Here is a 22,610-nt window from a genome sequence, read left to right on the forward strand (position 1 = left end):
CTATAAATTTTCCTAGATTTATCATATTTTATTTACAATATGTCAAAATATTTAAATAATAATATTAATATTAATATTAATAATGTAAAATTGTGTGATTAGGTTGACGGTTAGTAGAGTGATGTAGAGGATCAGATGTCCGTCCCCAGATATTCTACCTGTATAGTTCTCCTGCCAGATGGCCCGTCCGATTCGCGGGGCCCATATGGGACTTCTTTGTGAGTGACGTTGGGGGCGATATCTTCGGGTCAGATGCTTGGTAGGCGAAAACCTGTTGCTTTTTGTAGATTCCAATGCATGATCGTAACCCAATTTTTGGCAACGTGAACCAACCAAAACCTGCTCTTTTGGCGTTATGTGAAACGCCTACCAACCCCCCTTCTCGTTCCGCCTCGTAGTGCGGCCGTGTCAATCCCATGGCGGAATCAACAACCAGCAGCGCCGTCCGCAGCACAGGCGGCCGCTCGTCGAGGAACGCCGTCGTCCTCCTCCTCCTCCTCGTCTCTGCCATCCCCCTAGCAATCATCGTCTCCCTGGAGCGCTCCGCCGCGGGGTTCACTTACCAAACACGCGACTGGTTCCGGGAGTGCGCCAAGTGGGACCCCGACGGCCTCCGCTTCCTCGCGTCCACCTTCCTAGGTGGCGGCGTTGTCCAGATCCCCGCAGGTGACGCCGCCTCCGGCGCCCTGGTGGAGCGGGCGGCAGTTTCCGACCCCGACGTCGCGGGGAACGCGTCGCTGGGGATCGCGGTCGACCGAAGTCGGGGCAGGTTGCTGGTGGTGTACGCCGATCTATGGGGGTTCCGCTCGTCCGCCGTCGCCGCCTACGACCTCGGCTCGTGGGCACGCCTCTTCCTCACCCGGCTCAGTGAACCAGGTTTCTCCAGATCGCCATCACTTTTTGACTCTGAAACATAGGGCATATAATAACTGAGGATGTTGGTTCTTTATGATTGATGGATTTATCCGTGCATCACATTTATTGCTGGTGTCCTCATTAATGTAGGATGATCGCCCATCACCTGTTATGTCACGGTTCTATTGAGTCGCTTGAGACCTGATCAGTGTTCAGTAATACCCATGGCCATTGGTAAATACATTTACCATTGGCAGCAGTCACAGCAATTTGCACTTGATATTGATACGATGGTATGCACAATATTATAAATTAGGCATAGAAGATATCATATAAGCAATTTTAAGCAATTTCAATAAGAAGCATTGAAGAATTAAAATCGGTTGCAAGATTAGCAGCTGGTTTTTAGATGGGAGTGGATTCATCTGATTACGAAACCTAGGAACGGTAGAGGTTGATTGGAGATGTAAGCTAAACTAGCCGGTAAAGATTTTGATAGTTTGTCCTAAGATTCATAACTCGAATTTCGTTTTTTATCACTTATCTTTTGATTTATTTAGAAATTGATTGATTTAATATCATGAGCAGTACTTACATCATGATAGATAAATTTATTTGTGTAAAATATGTTTCTTTTATCGTGTATTTGTAAATCGATACATGTGTTGAACTGAAATTTCAGATAGTTGATGTTGTTTGATATCTGCTGTCTTTGTGAAGGCTTATTTATGTTTGCAAAAATGTTTAGAAGTAAGTTCATCTTGCATATCCATGGTCTGAGCCTGTGGTGTGCACCATAAATAAAGTATTTTTGACATAATATATACAGTTAACCTTATCTTTGAGGCATTTCCTAATTGTTAAACAATTTTATTTTCTCTGAGACACATGCCGGATCCCATTTTTTCTGTCCTTGACTTCAAACTATAGATCTGTAGCCTTGTAATTATTAATCTGAAACATGTGCATATATCAATGTGCTACTGATTCTGAACACATATTTGTAAATTAACTAAAACTTAGCTTTGTGGTAGTTCTAATTGCTTGTGATTCTTCTATTTCTTTTTTGTTTGAACAAAAAGGTACCTGTTGACTTTTTTTATTTCATGATATGTGGATAGAAGCAAGCTGACAAAGTGCATCTAAATTGGACAGGGTAAGCATATTAGCTTTTGTACTGTTGCACTATGCCTCCACCAACCTCACTTTAATTTTTGAAATGAATGACTAAGAAGTGACCTATATATTGCTCAAAGTTCAAAACCTAAAATCCAAGAAACGCTGAATCTAGTAATTGTCCATGCTAGGATATGTGAATATGTGAGAATAAAAGAAAATAGGTACAAAGCACAATAAGACGTGGAAGTCATGTTCACTTACAAAGGGGTGGCATCTACTAGCATGCAGGAGATGGGGCTCCGGTATCCAAAACCAAATTACATGTTGATGAAGGAACTGTGTCCATAAGATATGGAGATTACAAGCATTACAAATGCTCAGATTATCCTTTCAGATTTACTTGAAGCTAAAACCTCTATAACATCAAATTCCTGATTATTAGATTATTATTTACGTTCCATGACCTTGTATCTTTTGCAAGAGATAGCAAGCTTATATAAACCCCTTTTTGTCAAGAGGATGTACAGAGTTTAACTTCATCTTGTGTGAAATATTCTAGGAGGTATCTCTTACGAAAAATGTAGATTTACAGCTCTAACATTGAGGTGATCTTATTGTGTTAATAACTAATTCTGGAATCACCAGGTTGGAAATTGAAGTGAAGAGTAATACATCAGGACATAAGCATTTGAGAACATCTTTCTAATGTAACCTGGATCTAATAAAGTTTGTTTTATACCTTTATATCATGGTCGAGGTGTGCTTGCCCATCCCAAGTGTGCAAGATCATCAACACAACCTCTAAGCTGGAGCGTGTTAACTTGAGGCTTGGTTGAGGGGACGTAGGCCTTGTTCTTCTCGGTGAATAATAAAGATCACTCCTTTAACTGTTCGCCTAGTGCTTGCACACAAGTCGGAATCTGGAGGGGGATTCTTAAGTTAGCAAGAGTTGGAGATAATAGATTTAGGGGGTGTGTGTGTATGTATCTTAGGTTCGACCCCCAGCATTATTCCTGGGGGTGGTTTTATACATGTTGTCGTGTATTGACGTATATAGTTATTAATGATCATCGGCGTCTTCATCCGTCACCATGGGTGGTTAACTCGTATGCTGGGATGCCGGGGTAATCTGATCCGTTCAACCCTGCTTCATTTGGCGCTGCTTTGCACCTATGGAGTAGCTCAAGATGAGACTGTATCGCTCCGTACAACCTCAAGCGGTATTGGTGCAATGTGCTAGCGGCGTGGATGGCAGGTGACTCGGTGTGCCACGTTTGCCTTGGAACGATGTGCTAGATCTATCGTGACAACCGACGTGTACGTGGAGTGGATGACAAAATATGCTATATCATTCTCTCCCCCCTAAAGGAGTTGTGCGTCAGGAGAATCGTGAGGCATGGCTTAGGGCCTTGCAAGTCGGGTCCTCGATCCCACTGGTCGGGTGGATTACCTTGCTGTAAGCTCAGCTCCGTACTGGCTAGGATGTAGCTCGGTATTGTTTTAGTTGGTATATACCTTGGCATTAAACTGGTCAAGGTGTGCTCGGCAAAGGACTGGCCGAGGCGTAGTCGGCAATGGATTGGCTGAGATACGCTCGGCAATGGACTGGCCGAGACGTAGTCGGCAAAGGACTAACCAAGATACGCTCGATAATGGACTGGTTGAGACGTAGCCGACAATGGACTACCCGAGACATAGTTAGCAATGGACTAGCCGAGATATGCTCGATAATGGACCGGCCAAGGTATAGTTGGTAATGGATTGGCTAAGAAATAATCGGTAATGGATCGGCCTAGATGCGTTCGGCAATGGACTGGCTAAGTCATAGTCGACAATGGACTAGCTGAGACATAGTCGGCAATGGTCTGGCCAAGACATAGTCAGCAATGGATTGTCCGAGGTGTAGTCAGCAATGGACTGTGCCTCTTCGCAGGACTAAGTCTCCGACTTTAATCAGTTGAAGGCGCACCTTCCAGTTGTAAAGTCTTGCTACAACCTTTTTGTAAGCTAAGGCGTGGAGGTGCACCTTGGCCCTTCATTCCTCGATGAGGTCGAGGTTTGCTCGAAGCCCTTTCTCCGACGTGCCTTCTTCATAGTTCTCAATTCGGATGGTCAGGAAAACTATCTCAGGCAGTAGCATTGCCTCGGTCACGAATGCCAAACCAAATTGTCACGGACAAAATTAAAACTGGGTGTTCAATGTAATACTTATGTATGTTTGTGTCTTTTGATTTGTTTATGCTTTGCACAGCATGTAGAGGAACGGTCGAAGGCCTAACAACCCCATTTTAGTTGGGTTTGGTGGCCATTTTCGGCTTGTAAATAAATATTGTGTTATGTGGACACTTATGGGAGATTTTGGTTTATAGTTGACCATTTTGGACCCTTTGTTTTACGACCGTTCAGAGCTTATGAAGTCTGTTTGTAGTTTGTATTGGCTACGAAGTGTTTACTGAAATAATTGATTATGGATCCCGAGTGAAACGCTTTCTCTAACCCATAGAAGGTTTCAGGGAGGTTGACATTTGCAGACGGACATACAAGGGTACTACACAACTTAGGCAAAACCAACTAAGTGTGTGACATATGGTATCAGAGAAGGACAAGCACTCATAGAAACATTCGGTATGCAAACGTGAAAAATCTAGTGGGGCTGCGTTGAGGGCAGCCAGCACACGTGACCGTTTAGGGGAAACGAGCATGGAGATGTAGGGAAAAGGAATCGCTCAGAGGAACGGGCATTTGAGATTGACGTTTAGAGGAATGGCCAACCCTTCGCACAAGAGGCACCACGAGGACAAGCAAGCTTAAAAGAATGCATAGCACACAAAGGTTGGGATGACTGAGTTCAAGCTACGGCTCGACGTTGGCAACCATACTTAATGGTGCTCAAGGCAAGCAAGGTGCTTGATAAAGGATGAGACCATGCAAGGTGGAATGAGTTGTTCAACGACTGAAAGAGTTATGTAAAGCTCACAGAGGTGAGGGGAATTGCTAACTCAAAGAATTCGGTACTTATGCAAGGGCTTGTATACGGACGATAGAATATTCGTGGTCATCCCAAGGCGATCGAAACTCGATGTCATGGAGCATTGAAACTTTTTCGTTGGCATGAGAAGGATATGTCCGTAAGAGGTTGAAGTGTGCAACGAGTTTAATATATTATTAGGTCTTGAGGGGTGCAACAAGGGCTGTATTGGTGAGGAGTCCAAATCTAGTAAGTGCATTTGCGGGGGCAAAACAATGCACAATTTATTTAGTAAGACGAAGTAGTCCAAGGGGATGGTGGTCTCCGAAACTTCCAGAGAGAAGGATGTGAAGAGAGAAGTTGCTCCAATGGAACAGATACTTTGGAGAGATAAGTCTCGGTTCTCTAGAAGGAAAATCATATGCAATGGACCGCATATGCTGAGGAGTGCCTCAAGACAACAACTCCACAAAGCTCAACGGATCGAGCGAGTGGCTAAGAGTCGTCGCATGATCTCGCTTGAGAAAATGCATTGGGAGATGCATCGCGAGATCATGTGGGGGAGCGACCCTAGGCAACACAAATGAAGGCACATTTGGAGCCGATATGAAGATCAGACTTAACGGAGGGCTAACTCGTGGAATGATGGGCATCAAGGCCACCATCAACTCAATGTAAATCAATGAGAGAGCAATTTAGGTGTAACTTGGTGAAGGACCCAAGCCGCATGAAGGGAGTTGACATAGATGGAACATGGAGCAGAGGCACGAAGCTTTCCTTGGACAAAGGTTAATGATATGAACTCTTGCAGAAGCAAGAGCGAGATTATGTTGTTCAATGGGTCCCTCATTCAGATGGAGCGGACTCATCCTGCATGGTACCAAAGACGAAGGGAGCTTCTAGGCACATGCATCTTATCTCAAAAAAGCATTTGACGGAGGAACCAATACGACTCAACTTGCGGAGGTGAAGTTGGGTTAAGAAGACTTTGGCATGGGGTAAGAGGATGCAGAGTCAGGTAATCTTGAAGAATATGCCACAGTGCTACCATTCAAGTTGCCATGAAGGAAGCGGTGCGTAGCAGAGATTATGCTGGTAGGGGCAAAGGTCCAGGATCTAGACAATAGTGCACCAATTTCAACGAAGTCAGTGAACTTCGGGAGCTACTATGCGATGGACTGTCCTAAAGCTATGCTTCGTTTGGGTTTGACCCGAGAGCAGGTGGACGAAGGTCGATTGCCAAAGGAGCGAATACAATTGAAGGTGGAAGAGGACATGTGATGTGTTGGCAGAGGCCACACATGGAGGGATCATAATCCGAGTTCATCTCATAAGGATCGAAATGCAATAAAGATGTTATCAAGAGGCGACATGGTGCAGCGGATCGTAGTAAAACAGTTCGTGGCAATCCGATACACATGAATCTAGTCCCGCGAGGGACTAGATCATATAGAGGCATGATCAGGAGCTATTATGAGCTCCACTTCGGTGAACAACATGACGATAAGAAAGGCTATGAATTCAAGGAGTGAATGTCATGGTATCGCAGAGGCGAGTCTTTCATGCATACATTGAGTTTTGTATCGGATAAAAGCTTTGGTCATCAACATATGGGCGCTATATATCATCGAGGGAGTATACCGAATGCAAGTACCAGTGAGTCCCATGGGAAGAAATTGATCATATAGAGGTATAATCAGAGCAACTGGAGAGTTAATCTACTCCAGAGCTCATATTCGTTTAAGCGAGCTCGGTAAGTTAGAGGACAAGGCCAAGTATGCAAATGTTACTACCAAGGAAGCTAAGGAGAATATAATCAGTGCTAACCCTATAACATGATGGCTGAGGCCATGCATGAGAGGTGTAGTTGGTATTTCCATCGACCAAGGGGAACAGCTCGGAGAACACAGAAGTATTAAAGCAAGGGGTCAAAAGAGGCGAGGAAGCGACGACGAGTCCAAATAAACTTAGCTACAAAAAAAAAAAACAAGCATTGATTAGAATGAAGGTGGACTCGGAAGAGTGCCATAGAGGCAGATCTACCGATCATAAAGAAAGGGACGCAGATGCGACATGATGGATATTAGGGCTATGGGCATGGCAACACCATGGTACCGTAGAGATGGGGCTTCTGTGAAGTCATCGATCCCTTATTTTCATAAAGGGAGGATACTTGGTTGTGAAAAGGGCCGAGAATGTGGAGAATGCAGTGGCAAGCTCTAAGTACCGAGACAAGACTAAAGGGCAGAGGCCAATGAACTTCGTAAGACCGGTGTCAATGAGCTTCTCATCAAGATAGCCAAAAGTGAAGGACTTTGGGTCGATGCAAGAGTGCTCGACCAAGGAACGAAGTAGGCAGTACGCGGTGTTGTACCTTTGCGACTCAAAAGAGTAGGCAACAAAGATGATAGAGAAGATGGTACCTTTGTCCAACTCACGGACTTAGTTGGAATTGCCTAAGTCATGAAGCGCCCTTGTGGCAAAGTCACGGACTTTGTTGGAGTTGCCTAAGTTGTGAAGCACCCTTGTGCCAAGTCCTCAGACTTAGCTAGGATTGCATAAGTCATGAGGCACCATTGCGACATATGTGTCCGTAAAGGGTCAGCTTAGTTGTAACCTTGTACAAGTCTCGAAGGACCTGTAAAACAGAAAGTTGATTCAATTGAAAACGAGCGACGGATAAGTTTTGACATCTCGCAAAAAGGGAAGCTTTACCAGCAATTCAGTGAGCAGCTTGAGTGGAAGAGAGAAAAGAAAGGAAGAAAAAAACAAGGACTTTAGAAAGTAGAACGAACAGTTGTAAGTCTACAAACAATTTCTCATCGGGTGCCGGGCGCAAAGGCAAGTTAACGTGCGAACTTGTGAAGATTGTTCAACGTTCGACAATATACCGAAGCCCCATCCAGCCCTATGCCACCCGGGGGTTCCAGATTGCTAAGATGGCTGACATTTTGTATACAGTTGCAGTTTGCACAAAGTAAGCCATGACATGTGAAAACGGAGTCATTTTAGGGCAGTTTGGCTCAGCACAACAAGCGATCGCACTACAGTGCTACGAACTATCATTATTTACATTTTCCAAGCAAAAACGCACATAACCAAGGCAAAGCATTCTACCATGTCTTTGTATAAGCATGCAAAAGCAACGAACAGTTTATTGAACGAAGTTGTTGTGGGTGCATGACAACCATTCGTGACATTCTCCCCCACTTAAACTGTCGACGCCCTCGTCAATGCTTGTTCGTAGTTGTTGACGACTGCTTCTTCATGTCATAGGGCATCTTCGGGCTCCCAATTGGCTTCATTTCGGGGAAGCTTTCGCCACCTCTCCAAGTACTCGGTTTACTCAACTCCATTGGGTAGCTTTATCTTGCAATCTGCTAAAATGGTTTCAACTCGCTTCTCGTAGGAGGCTCTAGTGGGGGGTAGCCTAGTTGGAATACTTCGGGAAGCATCTTGTGGATTTGAGTGATAAGCTTTCCAGTTACTAGCGTGAAAAATATTATGAATTTTGAGCCACGTCGGCAGCTGCAACTTGTAGGAGACGGTACCCACCCTACTGATAATTGGGAACGACCCTTCGTAGTTGCGCACCAATCCTTTGTGTACTTTGTGCCTAAAGAATTGGAGTGATGCTGGTTGAAGCTTCACCAACACTAAATCGTCGACTTTGAACTTTTGTAGGCGCCTTCCCAAGTTTGCCCACTTCTTCATCCTTTTGGTCGCCTTCTTCAAGTAAGCCCATGCAATATATGCATTTCGGTGCCATTCTTTTGCAAAGTGATATACTGAAGGACTACTCCCAGTATACCTGATAGCCAAGGTTTGAGGAGTCGACGGTTGTTGGCCTGTAATAATCTCAAAGGGGCTCTTGTTGGACGCGGAGATCCGCTACAAATTGTAGGAGAATTGGGCTATGTCCAATAACGTCACCCAATCTCGTTGGTTAGCACTCACGTAGTGTCGAAGATATTGCTCAAGGAGTGAGTTTATCCTTTCGATTTAGCCATCCGTCTGGGGGTGGAGGCTGGTGGAGAAGTATAACTTAGACCTCAACAATTTGAATAACTCGGTCCAGAATCGTCCTAGGAATCGAGCATCTTGATCACTAATGATATTAGGCGGGAATCTTCAATACTTCACCGCATTCTTCTGTTAGGAACGAGTCAGCACTAAGAGGGGGGGTGAATTAGTGCAGCGGATAAAAACGTCAATTCTAAAATCTTCGTTTCGAGTAAACCCGTTTCGGAAAGATATTAAACTTGAAAGCGTTCGAAAGAGTGTAAAGCAAGTAAGAAAGTTTGTCGTAAAGTAAATTGCACAAACAGAAATGCAAACCAGATTTTTATAGTGGTTCAGTCGTCATGACCTACATCCACTCCGTCGGGGCCACCAACATCCACTAACGATCTTCCTTCAATAGGCGAAGATCAACTACCCTTTCATACTCTTCCTCCTTTTCATGGGTTTAGGAGACAACCCTTACAAGCCTCTCTTTTTAGACCTCACTTCTCCCTTTAGAAGAACTCTCTAAATACTAGGAAGAAGGGACTCTAAATCCTAAGAGAGTTTCCTATTTTTCTTTCCCCCTTTTCCAACTCAATTTCGTGCTCAAATCTTATTACTCCATGCAGGAATAGCTGAGGTATTTTATAGACCCCAAATGATTTCAAAATTGGAGCAAAAAAAGGTCTCATCCCGGGTTTCCCGGGTCCTAGCGGTTCTACCGCCTGTGCTGGGCGGTACCACCGCTTACAGCACTGACACTGGGTGGTACCACCGCCCAGTCTGGCGGTACCACCGCCTGACACAGTCTCGAAAACTATGCCTCGTAGACTAATCCACCGATGGTGCCACCGCCTGACTCAACTTTTGGGTCACTAAATGTGCCTTTCTCTTGGCCCAAAACAGCTCCATGTTGGGCTCAGTTGGCCCCTAATTGAGTTGGCTTAATTTTATTTTAAACAGACTCAATTAGACTCTAAACTAACTCGATCTAGACATAATTGATTACAAGCGAATCTTTGCTGTCCGGCATGTCATTGGTTCATCCGGCGCTTCGTCCGATCCTTTGGTGCATCGTCCTCTCCTTCGGTGTATTGCCCAATCGACATGTTGTCTTGTCGCAACATCCGATCTTCTTGGCGCAATGTTCGATCTTCTTGGCCCGACGCCCAAATTTATGGCCCGAAGCCTTCTACTGGTACGTCGACCGTTCCTCCGGCTCGACATCCAATCTTCTGACATGTTTGCTCCGACCCAACGTCTGATTCCTCTTGCTTTAATCAATTTACCTTTTCTGATCGAAGTTAGCCCCGCGTTACTCAAAATGCTTATTAGATCACAAACACATCAATTGATTTCATCATCAAAATATGAGATTCAACATCTTCATCATCAACTTGGCCGTCTCCTCTACTGAACAGTGTAAGGGTGTAGCAATAAAAGTTGCATACTTTGAAAATCGATTAACTACCACAAGTATCGATCCGACTTCCCCTATTGTCGGCAAGCTTGAGATGAAGTCCAAGGAAATACTCTCTCACAACCTTTTTGGTATGGGCAATGACTCCAAAAGTCCCATTGGCTTCTGCTGCTCCACCTTATCTTATTAGCAAATAAGGCACATTCGAACGTATTCCTCCACATTAGTCCCCATCTTTGGCCAGTAGAAGGCCCTCTCCACAAGAGCCAATATTCGGTGAATGCCCGGATGTCCTACCCAAAGGGAATTGTGACACTCTCTCAGAAGTTCACGCCTCAAATTGTCCACTTAAGGAACATAAATCATATTCTCTTTTGTGTAGACGAGTCCCTCCTAGACCCAAAATCATTGTGCCTTGCCTTCTTTGATTAGTTGCATCAGGGTTATTGCATGGGGATCATTATACAGTTCATCCCTGATCCTGAAAAGGAAGTTGGAGTGCAGCTGACTTGCTTGGCTTTCGCCCTCTAGCTGCATGATATTCACCTGCTCCACTTTCCGGCTTAGCGCATTGGCTACGACATTTGCTCTTTCGGGCTTGTACTTCATTCTCAGCACAAATCGCAATCTGAGAAGGTAGTGCCGCCAAACTTGTAGATAGTGGACCACCGCTATCATCTCCTTCTTGTGCATCGGATACCGTCGCTCGGTCTCATTGAGCTTGCGGCTCTTGTTGGCCACCGAGTGACCCTCCTACATGAGTACTTCCCCAATAGCAAAATCTGAAGCATCCGTATGGACTTCGAAGGGCTCCCCATAGTCTGATAATTTGAGCACCGATTCTTCCAACACAACAGCTTTTAGATCTTGGAATGCATCTTCACATTTTTCAAACCATCTCATCGAATACCCAACTATGAAACAACGATAGTAGTTGACGAAACCAAGGAAACATCTCAGCTCCGAAACCTTCTTTGGAGTTCACCATTCCACAACAGCTTGCACCTTTGATTTGTCCATTCGAATGGAACTATCACCTATTTGATGTCCCAAAAATAAGATCTTTGTTTGAGCAAAGTAGCACTTATTCCTTTTCATGAACAAAGTGTTTTCCCTGATAACCTTAAAAATTGTGTGAACGTACTCAACATGCTTCTCGAGTGTTTGGCTATAGACGACGATATCGTCTAAGTAGACAATCACAAACTTATCCAAATACTCCTTGAATAGTTGGTTCATAAGAGTGCAGAATGTGGCCGGAGCATTAGTTAAGCCGAAAGGCATCACTAAGAACTCAAACGCTTTATACCTAGTCACGCAAGTAGTATTCGCTTCGTCACCTTCAGCAATGTGCACCTGTCAGTACCCCGATCGAAGGTCAAGTTTGGCGAAGTACTTTGCTTTGCCTAATTGGTCAAACAAGTCTGCGATGAGGGGAATGAGATACTTGTTCTTTACCGTCACCTTTTTGAGGGCTCGATAGTCGATGCATAGTCGGAGGCTCCCATCTTATTTTTTTTTGGAAGAGAACTGAAGCTCTGAATGGTGCTTTAAAACTGTGGATAAGACCATCGCTTAGCAGTTCATCTAACTGCTTTTTGAGCTCTGCCAACTCTGGGGACATGCAATAGGGTGGTCTTACTGGAGGTTTTACTCCTGATTCCAGTTTGATATGATAATCCACTCCTCTGCGTGGTGGAAGAGTTTTTGGCAACTCGGGTGGCATAACATCTGGAACTCTTTTAGAACATTTACCGCCATAATAGGTTCATGAATGGCCTCCTCGTTGAGGGGCTCTAGCTTTACAGTAGTCACGAATGTTAATATACCTTTTCGTACCCCTTTATTTAGTTGTAATGTCGATATTTGTTGGGGGTCCTTGGTGCCTCTCCGAGAGACGGGAACCACACAGGGGTTGTCACCTCTCATCATACATGGGGAGTTTAGGAACGACATCAACACAAACTTCGTCGCATGGACGAACTCCATTCTGAGAATTACTTAGAAGTCGTCCAATGGCACCAGCATCATGTTTGTGCTCCCACTCCATGTTCCGATTTTGATAGGGACTCCCTTTACTAGCCCGGAGATTCGCTTGGCCTCCAAGTTCACCGCCTTCATCTGACTTGGGTTCTTCTCTAAAATCAGCCCAAGTCGCTTTGCTTCTCGGTCAGCAATAAAGTTGTGAGTAGTGCCCATGTCCACTATTGCATGGATTGTTTAGCCATTGAGGTTAATGTCGACATACATCAGCTCACTACTCCCTGCTTTTTATGGCTTTACCTTTATGTTCTCCCCCACTCGACCCCGTAATGCATTCAACAAACTCATTGCTCCCATCCGGGGACCTTGCAACTCCTCATCGTCGTTGTTGGATTTTGAACTACTTGAACTAAGGGCGACGGCCCGGTCCTTGTCTGACTTGGGGGGATGGATTGAAGCTATTAGGGCATTAAGTGTCTGTTTTTGTGGACACTCCCTCATCATGTGCGACCCTCCGTACAAGAAGCATTCGTCAGGTTTTTGGGTCTTGTCTTTTGAGCTTAGCCTTTTGTGGGAACTCTTCTTCCTTTGCTCACCCTCGGGATCCTTCCCTCGAGAATATTTTGGAGGTTGATTTCCTGAATATTATTTCTTTTTCCCTGAGTCCTTCGAGGAAACAAAGTCGATGAGTCTTTCTGTAGTCGCAATTACCCCGATCACATTGGTGATATTCCTTCAATGCTGTTCCTGTTGAGCCCGTAGCTTTAGGCCATCGAGGAAGTTGAACAACTTATCCTTCTCAGACATGTCCTGTATATCCAACATCAGTGTATAAATTTGCTTCACATACTCTCGGATGGAAGTACTTTGGCGGAGTTGTTTCAGCTTCCTCCTTGTAATGAACTCTGTGTTCTCGGGTAGGAATTGAATTCTCAACTCTCGCTTCAAGTCCTTCCGTGTGTCCACCCCAAACTGACCTTATTGGATCTCCTTCCAACGGGTTCATCATCAAAGTTTTGTATCCTCGTTCAAATACATTGTTGCTATTGAAACTTTAGTATCTTCATAATCGAGCCTTATAGCTCGAAAGTATTATTCCATATCAAATAAAAAATTCTCAAGCTCCTTTGCGTCCCTAGCACCTCCATAGCAATGAGGCTCAAGTACCCTCAAGTTTTGTGTCAGCATAACGTGGGTGTTGCTCCCTCCCGTATTTAGTGCCCTTGTGAGTGTTGTCACTTTAGAAGTGAGTTCTACCACGACTTCGTGTAAGTGTTGCATGGAGTTTTTTGTATCGTTCGTCAATCAATCGGCTTAGGCCTCAACCTTGTCGATTCGGGATTTGACTTCTTCTTGTAAGCTCTCTGCCCCAAGAAGTCTTTGTTGGCCTTGTAAAAGTTCCTCTAAGCTCGCTTCAAGAACATCCAAGCGGGTTTCTATCATTGAGAGTCTCTTCTTATGACTCTTTTTCCCGGTTGGTGCTCCATATTGTGTCTCCTCTACTCGCAGAGAGTAGCCAACTTCTCGCTCATCATGTTCATTTCCACGTTCCTCCGGAGCGACACCAATAGCATGAGAGCGAATTTGCACTTGCAACCTACCTGCGGTTGCTTGGGGCAATGGTTTGGCTTGCCCTGTCTTGCTCGATTCGCCATGATGCTTTACCATGGCGAGATTGTGAAGTTTCTTCGCTGCTTGCTCGAATTGCTTGTCTGCTCTGATACCACAATGTCACGAACTTAGCTGGAATTGCAAAAGTCATGATGCACCCTTACGATAAAATCACAGACTTAGCTGGAGTTACTTAAGTCATGAAGCACCCTTACGCCAACTCCTTGGACTTAGCTGGGATTGCCTAAGTCATGAGGCACCCTTGCAGCGTATACGTCCGCAAAGGGTCAACTTAGTTGCAATCTCGTATAGGTCTCGAAGGACCTGTAAAATAGAAAGTTGATTAAATTGAAAATGAGCAACTGACAAGTCCCGTTGTCTCGTGAAGAGGGAAGATTTACAAGCAATTCAGTGAGCACCTTGAGTGCAAGAGAGAAAAAAAGAAGGAGAAAACAAGGACTTTAGAAGGTAGAGCGAATAATTGCAAATCCACAAACAATTGCTCACCGGGTGCCGGGCGCGAAGGCAAGTTCCCATCAAGATAACGTGCGAACTTGTGAAGATTATTCAAACGCCCGACAATATATCGAAGCCTCATCTAGTCCTGTGCCACCTGGGGGGTTCCAGGGTGCTGAGATGGCTGACGTTTTGTGTGCAACTACGGTTTACAAAAAACAACTCATGACACGTGAAACGAAGTCATTTTGGGGTAGTTCAGCCCAACACGACGAGTGGTCATACTGTAAGTTGCGAACTATCGTTGCTTACATTTTTCAAGCAAAAACACACATAACCAAGGCAAAATATGATGTCATATCTCTATATAAGAATGTAAAAGCGATGAACGGTTTGTTGAATGAAGTTGTTGCGGGTGCACGATGACCGTTCGTGACAGTGGGGTGCCTGCACACAGGTCAGGGAGGGGGATTCTCGATTTAGTCTCTTCGATACTTAGGTTAGTAAGAGTTGGAGATAGGAGAGTTAGTGTGTGTGTATGTATGTGTCTTAGGTCCGACCTCCAGTGTTGTTCCTAAGGGTGGCTTTATACCTATTGTCGTGTGTTGACATATGTAGTTATTAATGATCGTCGACGTCTTCGTACGTAGGTGTTTAAAGGCACCATCGCCATGGGTGGTCAGCTCGTACGATGGGACACAGAGGCAGTCTGATTTGTTTGGCTCTGCTTCATTCGACGCTACTCTAAGCCTCTAGAGTAGCTCGGGACAGGATTGCACCACTCCGTATAGCCTTGAGCGGTATTGGTGGTGTGTTAGCGGCATGGATGGCAAGTAGCTCGGTGCGCCATGTTGGCCTTGGAACGTCATGCCAGATCCGTCATGGTTGTCGACATGTTCGTGGAGCAGATGCCAGAATATGCTATATCAAAGTTCTCCGAATGGCAAATCTGAAGATGCTAATGCCATGAATTTATGTAACATAGCTGGTCTTAAGTTAATTCGGGTGTAGGTTCCATTAGTCAGACCTAGCACTAATGATAGAATTGCTCGACGTTGAAAATTCTCTTGATAAGAGACTTTTTATTTGCATGTTTGTATCATATTGAGGCCTATAAGTTGAAATAAAACTTGAACAATGTATAGCATGTATCGGTAAAACTAGATATTCTTGTTTCTGTACATGTATATACACACGTCAACCTAGGTATTGGGTGTTTATCCAGTTTTATATCCAAACGTATGGTCGGCCAAGTAAAGTTACCTGGTAGCATTATATGCTTGAATCCAAACTGTGGAGCTCTAACATATTTTCCATGTAAAATTCTGATTTCGGATTAATCATTTGTCGACCATGGTTCTGTATGTTGTAGGAGATGAAGCTTCATTTGCTGATGATGTAGCAGTAGACGAGGACGGGAACGCATATATCACAGATGCAATGGCAAACAAAATATGGAAGGTGGGGTTGAATGGTGAATTGGTATCCATTATTAGAAGCAACTTTTTCATCCAGAGGAAGGAATGGTACTATAATTTTGTTGGTCTGAACGGTATCGTGCACCATCCTGATGGCTATCTGCTGGTCATTCACACTGCTAGCGGTCATCTCTTCAAGGTTAACACGGCGAATGAAGAAGTCGCAGTGGTTAGAGTTCGAGGGTCATTGCTGATGGGGGATGGTATGGAGTTGGTTTCACCAACTAAGCTGGTCATCGCTGGTACACCCTCTGCAAGGTTGGTGGAAAGCTTTGATGGTTGGGAGACGGCCAATGTCACAGGGCGGTACATTGGACCCATGCACCGAGTCGCCTCATCAGCTACTGTCAAGGATGGAAGGGTATATCTTAACCATATCGTAGGAGCAGGAATAACGAAGAGGTCTCATGTCATCGTTGAGGCAATTTTCTAACCTCATCAGTTACTGCTTAAAACCTTCGTGAGGAAGCCCTTGTTAGAGCCATGTTGTTATGGTGTTACACCCCAAACCTGTGATGATTACGTTGGGAAAGAACATACAAACACTCGTTCTGTCACCACATTGAGTACTTCTTCCATCACCTAATCCCGGAGTTACTTCGTCAGATTGGATGAACTTTATGTTATCATATAATTTATGTTGTTTCTTGCTTCATTCACAGTGTGTCGTGGTATGTGCATTTGAAATGCTAGAACTTAACAGGAGTCGTCCTTCACGTTATACAAGAAGGCATTCATGCAGGTTTGTCCTTTTTGACCAATTCATCATTGTTTCACGAGGCAAATGATGTTGATGTCGTAATCTTATTGTTGACCCAATTGTGAGCTCACTAGATGCGGCATTGTTGTCTCTAATAATTAATTGTTTGTCGCCCATATTTATTAAGGTTGTGCTTTCTGACCTCCTGAATCCGTCCGACGTTCCCATCTGACATTAATTGAATTGATTTGCTGGTGAAAGATCTGTAGATATTCCTGCATCATTCATTCATTTCTATTCTATCGGTACGCTTTATTTAATTTCTGACAGTGTTGATGCATCCACAGAAAGTTTTTGTTACCACATTGCTGCTTCTAAATATTTATACAGGACACAAAAATGCCCCCCAAATCGTAATCATCGTTATGATCTAAATATCACTCTCAAATTAATTTGCGAATGAGTAGATGCTACCAAAGGTTAATAGCGAACATAATAATAATTATTATTATTATGAGACATACTCTAGTTTGATCCAAACCTCCCATGATCGTCGTTAAGATTGGAAGGGTCAATATTTGTCATCCAAGCAGTAAAATAACATTTTTGACCGTTTAATCGAATACTATTCAAACAAACAAGCAAGCCGCGAATGGCATGTACACCATGTCATTTCCAATCTTAGCATGTTCTATGTGTGGAATTGTCTCCCGCCACCCGATGGTAACCGAACTCCCCCGCTTTTCATTCTCCAACTCCCGCCTCCAACGGCCTGCCGTTCCCGTATCAACGCTCCTCCCCTCCTCCTTCCCCCGAAGAAAAGAACAGAGGCGACAGCGCAAAGGACATCAACAGAGCGAAAGCAGAGAAAGAACACCAACTGTTCTCTGTTCTCCTCTGTTGCCCTCTTCCTCCCCTCGACGCTCTTCGTACCTCCATGGATTGATCCGTACCAATAGCAGCAGAAGGAAATGGCGAAAGATTCTCTTCTCATCTCCCTCCTCCTTCTCTTCTCGTCCTTTGCCTCGCAGGCCGCCTACCTCCCCTCAGATTCGATCCTCCTCAATTGTGGATTTTCCTCGGAGGCCACCGACGCCGACGGCCGAAAATGGCTGGCGGATTCCACCTCCAAGTCCAGCCTCACCTCCAAGAACTCCGCCCCGGCCACCGCCCTCTACCAGGACCCGGCGCTCCCGTCCACCGTCCCCTACATGTCCGCACGGGTATTCAACTCGGAATCCACCTACAAGTTCGCCGTTAACGGGTCCGAGCGCCACTGGGTGCGCCTCCACTTCTACCCGTCCGCCTACAATGGCCTCCCCCCGGAGAACTCCTTCTTCTCCGTCTCGACTTCCGACGGCATCACCCTCCTCAAGAACTTTAGCGCGTACATCACCGCCAAGGCCCTCACGCAGGCCTACATCGTCAAGGAGTTCTCCGTCCTGCCGACCTCCGCCGGAAGCATAAGCCTCACCTTCACGCCGTCGGCCGACCACAACAGTTCCTACGCTTTCGTCAACGGCATCGAGATCGTGTCGATGCCGGATATCTACAGCGAGCCGGCGGAGCTGGTGGGTTTCTCGGATCAGGCCGTCGAGGTTGGCAGCTCTGCGTTGCTGACGATGTACAGGCTCAACGTGGGAGGGCAGTACTTGCCGGCTAGCAACGATTCCGGCCTCAGCCGGACTTGGTACGACGACTCCCCCTACATCTACGGTGCCGGCTTCGGCATCACCACCTCGGCCAGCAACAAGCTCAAGATAAGCTACCCAGAGGAGGGGACGGCGGAGTCCGCTGCCCCCACCGACGTCTACCGCACGGCGAGGTCGATGGGCCCTGATCCCAAGGTCAACATGAACTACAACCTCACCTGGATCTTCCAAGTCGACGCCAACTTCACCTACGTCGTCAGGCTCCATTTCTGCGAGCTGCAGATGACCAAGGTCAACCAGAGAGTGTTCGACATCTTCGTCAACAACCAGACCGCGCAGGCTCAGGCGGACGTAATCGCGTGGGCTTCTTCCAAGGCCGTGCCGGTGTACAAGGACTACGCGGTGTACGTCGCCGACGGCCCCGGCGACGAGCAGCTCTGGGTGGCGCTGCATCCTTCGGCGGCGGCGAAGCCCGAGTACTACGACTCGGTGCTGAACGGATTGGAGATCTTTAAGCTCAATGACAGTGCGGGGAACTTGGCAGGACCCAACCCCGAGCCTTCTTCCATGCTCGCCGAAGCTGAGTCGGAGGAGGCGCAACGAAGCTTCTCGTCCGAGTCGAGCAGCAACGTGCACATAATAGGCAGCGCGGCGGGCGGAGTTGCGGCTGCCAGCGTCTTCTTTGCCATCTGCGTCGTGGTGTATCAGCGCAAGAAGAGGGTGGGCGGCAACGACTCGAGCGGCGGCTCGGGCTGGTTGCCCCTGTACGGCGGTACGTCGACCAGCAGCTCCACCATCTCCGGCAAGAGCTCCGGGAGCAGCCACCTGTCGAACCTGGCGGCGATGTGCCGCCACTTCTCCTTCGCGGAAATCAAGAAGGCGACCAAGAACTTCGACGAGTCGCTGGTCATCGGCGTGGGGGGGTTCGGGAAGGTGTACAAAGGCGTCGTCGACGAGGGGACCAAGGTGGCGATCAAGAGGTCGAACCCGTCGTCGGAGCAGGGCGTGAACGAGTTCCAGACCGAGATCGAGATGCTGTCGAAGCTGAGGCACAAGCACCTGGTCTCCCTCATCGGCTGCTGCGAAGAGAACGGCGAGATGATCCTGGTGTACGACTACATGGCGCACGGCACGCTCAGGGAGCACCTATACAAGAGCGGCAAGCCGCCATTGTCGTGGAAACAGAGGCTGGAGATCAGCATCGGAGCGGCGAGGGGACTGCACTACCTCCACACCGGCGCCAAGTATACCATAATCCACAGGGACGTGAAGACCACCAACATCCTGGTCGACGAGAACTGGGTGGCCAAGGTGTCCGACTTCGGGCTGTCGAAGACCGGCCCCATGGTGAACCAAACCCACGTGAGCACCATGGTCAAGGGCAGCTTCGGCTACCTCGACCCGGAGTACTTTCGGCGACAGCAGCTGACGGAGAAATCCGACGTCTACTCCTTCGGGGTCGTCCTGTTCGAGGTGCTGTGCGCGCGGCCGGCGCTGAACCCGAACCTTCCGAGGGAGCAGGTCAGCCTCGCCGACTGGGCGCTGCACTGCCAGAAGAAGGCGGTGCTCGCCGACATCGTCGACCCGCTTCTGGAGGGAAAGATCGGGCCCGAGTGCTTGAAGAAGTTCGCTGAGACGGCGGAGAAGTGCCTCCTGGATCACGGGGTCGACCGGCCCTCCATGGGCGACGTGCTATGGAACCTCGAGTTCGCGCTGCAGCTGCAGGAAAGCTTCGAGAGCGGGAAGCCGGTGACGGAGGAGACGACGGAGAGGCCAGTGGCGGTCGGCAATGGAAGCGTCGGCGGCGGGAGTGAGGTGAGCGAGGAGTCGGACAACAGTGCGGTGTTCTCTCAGCTCATCAACCCGGTGGGGAGATGAAGTCTCTGTCGAGCTATTACCGCCGGTGATTGATTGGGGGAAGGACGGGGAGAAATCAACTCGGTCTGCTGCCTTATTCAGACTACTACTTTTTCTTCCTCTACATTCCTTCAGATCAATCACCGGATACTGTGCGATTTGCTAGAAGAGTAGAAACCTCAACCGCGGATCTTTCCATCGTCAGTGTGCCCAAATTATTTCATCTACCTAATTGCATTCTTGTGTTATTCATGTGGTCCAATCGATCGATTATTGTGATTATTCATGGCACAAATTATTTCATCTACCTAATTGTGTTATTCATGCGGTCCAATTGATCGATTTATTGTGATTATTCATGTGGTCCAATCGATTGATTATTGTGATTATTTATGTGGTCCAAAATCAAATTATAGCGTAGTGTCGGTCATTTCTAAAACTAAACATTAGAGATCTATTATATTAAGTTTAAATAATTATCCACTAAAGGTTAAGTTAATAATATTATATCATCATGTTCGTATAAATCGATGTAAGTCATTACTCACTTAAGATGTGGGATTAAATCAAAGTGTGTTATATGGGGGGGGGGGGGAATAATTAGATCTATCCAAATCAATTAAATCCATATCAAAATTGAGGACAAATAAGGTGATCGGTGGGAATGGTGGTAGATGAAATTTACTTTTCCATATAATCATATTTAGAACATCCATTTAGACCATGTTGGAGTGACATTTAATCATTTTTTTATATAAATTAAATTTTGCTACCGGTAAAAATTGACTAAATTTATATGGCGTCAAAAAAAAAAGATGAACACTCACAGCAATATATATATATATATATATATATATATATATATATATATATATATTCATTAATAAGACCAACTCGATTTCGGTTGTTCGTTGAGCCACCCTTCTCTATCAATGTATGTCATGTGAATGAAATATCTTAGCTCTATGTTACTTAGCTTTCTCTCCCACTCCACTCGCCTCGAATGGTTTGATCCCGGTCCGACGCACTCCGATTCGGCATATGTTATGTTGCCCCTGACACATCATCGTAAACGAATCTAAAAGCTCAAGTCGATGGATAAGAAAGTAATTAACATACATAACATCTCTGATTAGAAATATAACTTACTCGTGACCAATGGCGTTCCAAGCATACCACCCTTGTGGAATGATGATGCCGGACATGAAGGTTCTGTAAAATATCACCCTCGAATAAGCTCCCCATGCCCTTCCCAAGTACGTCTCTTGAAACCCCGTAACATTGCATGACTTGAACACGAAGCCACCAGGGTCTTTGGGGCTCCCTCTCCCTTGCGCTGTCACGAAACCTGGCTTCATCGCACTCTGAATCAACGATATCGTGCATCCCTGTATGACCAAAAAGATCCTCAAAATAGTACTATGTATATATATATATATATTATCACTGTCGAATGGGATCGATACCTCATAAATGGATTGGCCATTTCCGAAGATGAAGTCCATCACCCCTTCGATATAACAATCCTTGAAGTAGTGTCGTCCCTTTCGATCGAAGAGCGTGTCTTGAAACCCAATGAAGCTGCAGTTGTAGAAGGAAGACTTATCTCCCGATATCGCCGCTGCCAAGGCTTGCCTTATGTTCACGCTCCCATCATACGTATTCTGCAGCAGAAACATACTTATCAAGGAAGACTTGATCTGCATGATGGAATCCCCCTCCTAAAGAGAAATGGGAATCATTAGCCTCTGTGTGATGCTTAACCTTGAATGCTATCCCTGCAGCAACGAAGCTCGAAGCAGACGACGTGAACGTGGCAGTAGCTTTGCCGCCATGGCCACGGCGGTCGGGGGAGTGGTCGCCCCACTCGATCGACGTCCGGTGAGCGCCCTCTCCTTCGAGGAAGACGTACCTCTTGGATTGAGACAGGTTCACCTTCTCCCTGCATGAACACCCCACTTCAGACGGCGGAGGAGTGCAAGTTGAGCGTCAAAGGCGCTCCGGCGACGACGAACCTGTAGACTCCTGCGGCGACGTGGATCTTTATCCAGTGGGTGTTGTTGTTGGGGATGGAATCGATCGCCTCTTGAATGCTGGTGAAGTCTCCCTTGTGGTTAGGATCGACGACGATGGTCCTCACGATGGATGCTGCTCCGCTAAGCTTCGATGTGGACGAGAAGACAAGGAAGAAGAAGAGGAGGAGGACAAAGAAGAGGAGGAGTGACCACTTCATGGAGCCAGGGCGGTGTAGGTAGCGAGAAGGGAGGGACAGAGAGAGATTGATGCATGAAACTCCGAAAACAAGGGTGAAAATAGGGCTAATTACATATTACTATTATAGATAAAACTTTAGCATTTTGATTCTTACAATTAAAAATTTTACATTAGAATCCTTACATATATAAAAATAAAGTATTTAACTATATTTATCGTAACTTTATAAAATTTTACTGGGGCCACGAGAGCTATTGTGATTGTGGTTCGTAAGAAAAACTGATTAGAACGC

General features: G+C 46.0%; 3 protein-coding genes across 3 annotated transcripts; 2 read left to right on the top strand and 1 right to left on the bottom strand.

Moving 5' to 3' along the window:
- The first annotated feature begins 334 nt into the window (after nucleotides 1-334).
- On the top strand, nucleotides 335-16,550 carry LOC135597373 (uncharacterized). The gene is made up of 2 exons (XM_065090234.1): nucleotides 335-876; nucleotides 15,790-16,550. The coding sequence occupies exons 1-2, from the start codon at nucleotides 417-419 to the stop codon at nucleotides 16,326-16,328; spliced, it is 999 nt and encodes a 332-aa protein (XP_064946306.1). The 5' UTR covers nucleotides 335-416; the 3' UTR covers nucleotides 16,329-16,550.
- A 599-nt stretch (nucleotides 16,551-17,149) lies between these two features.
- LOC135597374 (receptor-like protein kinase ANXUR2) lies at nucleotides 17,150-20,386 on the top strand. The gene has a single exon (XM_065090235.1). It carries the CDS (start codon nucleotides 17,567-17,569, stop codon nucleotides 20,123-20,125), a length of 2,559 nt encoding a protein of 852 aa, XP_064946307.1. The 5' UTR covers nucleotides 17,150-17,566; the 3' UTR covers nucleotides 20,126-20,386.
- A 598-nt stretch (nucleotides 20,387-20,984) lies between these two features.
- Nucleotides 20,985-22,374, bottom strand: LOC103972523 (putative pectinesterase 10). Its single transcript, XM_009386882.2, has 5 exons — nucleotides 22,120-22,374; nucleotides 21,869-22,046; nucleotides 21,571-21,768; nucleotides 21,254-21,492; nucleotides 20,985-21,159 (listed from the first exon to the last, which is right to left on the bottom strand). Exons 1-5 carry the CDS (start codon nucleotides 22,335-22,337, stop codon nucleotides 20,985-20,987), a joined length of 1,008 nt encoding a protein of 335 aa, XP_009385157.1. The 5' UTR covers nucleotides 22,338-22,374.
- Nucleotides 22,375-22,610: the final 236 nt, after the last annotated feature.

Source organism: Musa acuminata, chromosome BXJ1-11 (assembly GCF_036884655.1).
Source record: "Musa acuminata AAA Group cultivar baxijiao chromosome BXJ1-11, Cavendish_Baxijiao_AAA, whole genome shotgun sequence".
In the NCBI taxonomy this organism is placed as follows: domain Eukaryota; kingdom Viridiplantae; phylum Streptophyta; class Magnoliopsida; order Zingiberales; family Musaceae; genus Musa; species Musa acuminata.